At 61.2% G+C, this 3,218-nt stretch overlaps 1 protein-coding gene across 1 annotated transcript in view; it reads right to left on the bottom strand.

Moving 5' to 3' along the window:
- The window catches only part of PSMD3 (proteasome 26S subunit, non-ATPase 3), a 5,674-nt gene that overhangs the window by 1,666 nt on the left and 790 nt on the right, over nt 1–3,218 (bottom strand). Inside the window, exons 2-7 of the mRNA XM_017745376.1 lie at nt 2,413–2,678; nt 1,542–1,679; nt 1,230–1,366; nt 953–1,143; nt 669–772; nt 1–74 (exon numbers count right to left, since the gene is read on the bottom strand). Coding sequence (XP_017600865.1) covers nt 1–74; nt 669–772; nt 953–1,143; nt 1,230–1,366; nt 1,542–1,679; nt 2,413–2,678 — 910 coding nt within the window. The remainder of the gene's footprint in view (nt 75–668; nt 773–952; nt 1,144–1,229; nt 1,367–1,541; nt 1,680–2,412; nt 2,679–3,218) is intronic.

Below are 3,218 nucleotides of genomic sequence, written 5' to 3'. Positions count from 1 at the left end.
GAGGGCTGCAGGAACTGGAGCCTGTCCGGGATCTCCCCGAGGAGCAGCTCCACCACAATGAGCAGCTTGTGCACCTGGGGCAGAGTGAGACCCTGAGTGAGTCCCCACAGGGCCTGAAACCACCCCCAAGAGGTCTAGCACCCATCCCCATGGGGCACACGACCCCAGGAGAACCATAATTTGTTCCTGTCCCTGTGGGGCCTGGAAAGTCCCAGATTTGTCCCTGGGAAGTTCCAAACCTAGGAGGTCCCACATCTGTCATCCCTGCAGGGCCCAACACCCTGGGAGGTCCCAAATCTGTCCCCGTGGGGCCTGACCCTGGGAGATCCCACACCTGTCCCTGCAGAGCCCAACCCTGGGGGGTCCCAGATCTCATCCTGGAAGGCGCTGAGCCTGGGAGGTGCCAGGACTGTCCTCGTGGAGCCCAACCCTGGGGAGCCCTGGACCTGACCCTGGGAAATCCCAAATCCCAGAGGACCCGAGTCCATGGAGGCTGACATCCAAGGAAGCCCCAAACCTGTCCCCAGGATGTCCCAAAGCCGGGAGGTCCCGAACCAAACTCCATGGGGCTTGACATCCCACAAGGTCCTACATCCAAGCCCTGTGAGATCCCAACCCCAAGGGGTCTCAGACCCAGTGCAGGGGGGTCCTGCCCCCTCCCCACTCACCGTCTGCTTGAAGCCGACGGCCGTGTGCTGCGGGGCCTTGCGAAGGGCGTTGGTCATGGTGCGCCGCGCCTCCGAGTATTCCAGCTGGATGGCCTTGATCCGCCCTGCGCCCACACGGGGCGGGTGGGGAAAGCCACCCAGTGAATCCAACCCGACCTACACGGATGGGGCTCCAAATCCTGCCTGGAAGCCCCACCTCCAGCTGCTCAAAGAGGTTCTCTGAGGAACCGGAGCCCTTCGGTGCGGGGTGCCAGGAGCCAGGGCAGGCACCGAGCCCCTCTCACCTGTGTAGTACAGGTACCGAGCCCACTCGTTGTTGTTGGCCTGCTCGGGGAACACGGACTTGGAGACGAGCTTCTCAGCCTGGTCGTAGAGGTTATAGTGGAGGTAATTCCTCAGGAGCAGGTTCAGGAGCGTGGCCTGGCCGTCGGCGTCGTGGCGCAGCGTGGCCGTGCGGAGCCGGGCGTGCAGGAAGCTGCAGGGTGGGACAAGGAATCAGCAAAGAGGGAGGAAAACAGGGGGATCACGTTGAGGGACAGCCCCCCACAGGCCCCATCCCACCTCCGGACCACGTCGAGTTTGTTCAGGAATTCGTAGATCCGGGAGTGGTAATAGTAACACTTGGCCACCACCAGGTCCAGGGCCCGGCGGTTCTGGGAGCTGATCTTCTGCATCAGGTCATCAGACACCTTCTGAGCCTGCAGGAGGGGAAGGGAGGTCAGAGCAGGGGGATTGATCCTGGGAGGGGCAGAGACCACCCAGGCTGTGGGGCTGAACCTGGGGCAGTGCCCAAACACTGAGGGGACAGCGTGGGGCAGGGCCAGGGGGTCCCCACCGAGCAGGAGCGCTGTGGGGGCAGCTTGGGGGTCTCACCTCGGGGTACCTCTTGCTGTTCATCAGGTAGATGACGAGCAGCAGCTGCAGGTAGGTCTCCACCTCTGGCAGGAGAGGGGCTGAGGCTGCTTTCCCCGTCCGTGGGCGGAACTGCAGCTCAGCTTCTGTGTCCATGGACTGAGGGGAGAGAGAAATGTTGGATCTCTGTCCCTGTGCAGAGACAGCTCTGCTCCAGGTGTGACAGGAGCATGGCCAGGGCTGCAGGGACCTGTCCCTGCTCACACATGTGTCTGAGCAGAGGGGCTGCTCATCCCCAGTGTCCCCAAATCCCCCTGCCCTGTTCCCTCCTTGGAGAGGGAAACAATCATTGAATCCCAGGCGGGTTTGGGTTGGAAGAGATCTTAAAGTTCACCCAGTCCCACCTCTGCCATGGGCAGGGACACCCTCCACTAGACAAGGCAGCTCCAAGCCCTGCCCATTCTGGCCTTGAACACTTCTAGGAATGGGGCAGCCACAACTTCCCTGGGAAATCCATTCCACTGCTTCACTGCCCTCACAGGGAAGAACTTCTTCCCAATAGCTCATCTAATCCTGCTCTGTCAGTGGCAAGCCACTCCCCCTTGTCCTGTCACTCCAAGCCCTTGTAAATAGTCCCTCTCCATCTCTTCTGTTGCTTCTTCAGATACTGGGAGGCCACAGTGACATGACCCCTACACCTTCTCTTCTCCAGGCTGAACAATCCCAATTCCTTCAGCCTTTCCCCACAGCAGAACTGCTCCATCCCTGTGATCATCTTGGTGCTTCCTCTGGATTCCCTCCTGCCCCTCCACATCCTTCCTGTGCTGGGGGGTGTCACCAGAGCAGGGCAGAGGTGACAGAGCAGGTGTCCCTTCCCCACCCCTGTCCCTACCTCCTCCAGGAATCCAAGCAGGAAGTCCCTGACAGTGCAGTTGGAGGTGAAGAAGCCGTGGATGGCCTTGTGCAGCACGTTGGGGTTGAGGCGGCGGGAGGTGGAGGGCAGAGCCCGCAGCGCCCGCAGGACGTAGCGTGGCTCCTTCCCCGACACCGCCTTCTCCAGCTGCTTCACGTGCTCCTTGATGTCTGCGGGGGCACATAGACACCCCTCACCCCAAATCCTCTGCCAGGGGCACCCAGGAACAAAGGCAGGGCTGCCCCCTCACCCTGTCCTGCTGTTCTGGGGTCCCTCTGCCCATGGCCTTGGTGTCCCCAGTGACCTGACCTGTCCTCAGGGCTGTCCCTGCCTGGAGCAGGAGGCTGCTGAGACCCTTCCAGAGTATTGTCCCTCCTCCCCAAGGGCTCCAGCCTCCATCTGCACCCCCATGGGGTCCCACCACAGTAGGGCTGCAGCTCCCCTGCCGCTCACAGCCTGTCCCCCCAAAACACACCCTCTCCCTCACAGAGCTGCCCCAATTCCTTTCCACAGTAATCCCCTCCAAAACATAAGTCCATCTCCCATTCTTCAGTGACTGCCCCCAAAACCAACCTCCCCCCTTCATTTCCCTCACAGACTGCCCCAAATACCCTTCTCCACAGTGTTTTCCCCCCCCAAAAAACACACCTTCCATCTCCCTTTCCCTCTCTGTGCCCCCCAAACCCCTTATCCCATAGTGACACGCCCCCAAACACAGCTCCCCTCTCCCCTTCCTACACGGTGCCCCCCAACTCCCCTTCCCAAAAGTGCTCCCCCGTTCCTCT

The sequence above is a fragment of the Corvus brachyrhynchos genome, unplaced genomic scaffold, assembly GCF_000691975.1.
Source record: "Corvus brachyrhynchos isolate BGI_N302 unplaced genomic scaffold, ASM69197v1 scaffold30, whole genome shotgun sequence".
Taxonomy (NCBI): Eukaryota; Metazoa; Chordata; class Aves; order Passeriformes; family Corvidae; genus Corvus; species Corvus brachyrhynchos.
This window is presented reverse-complemented; position numbering and strand designations above follow the sequence as displayed.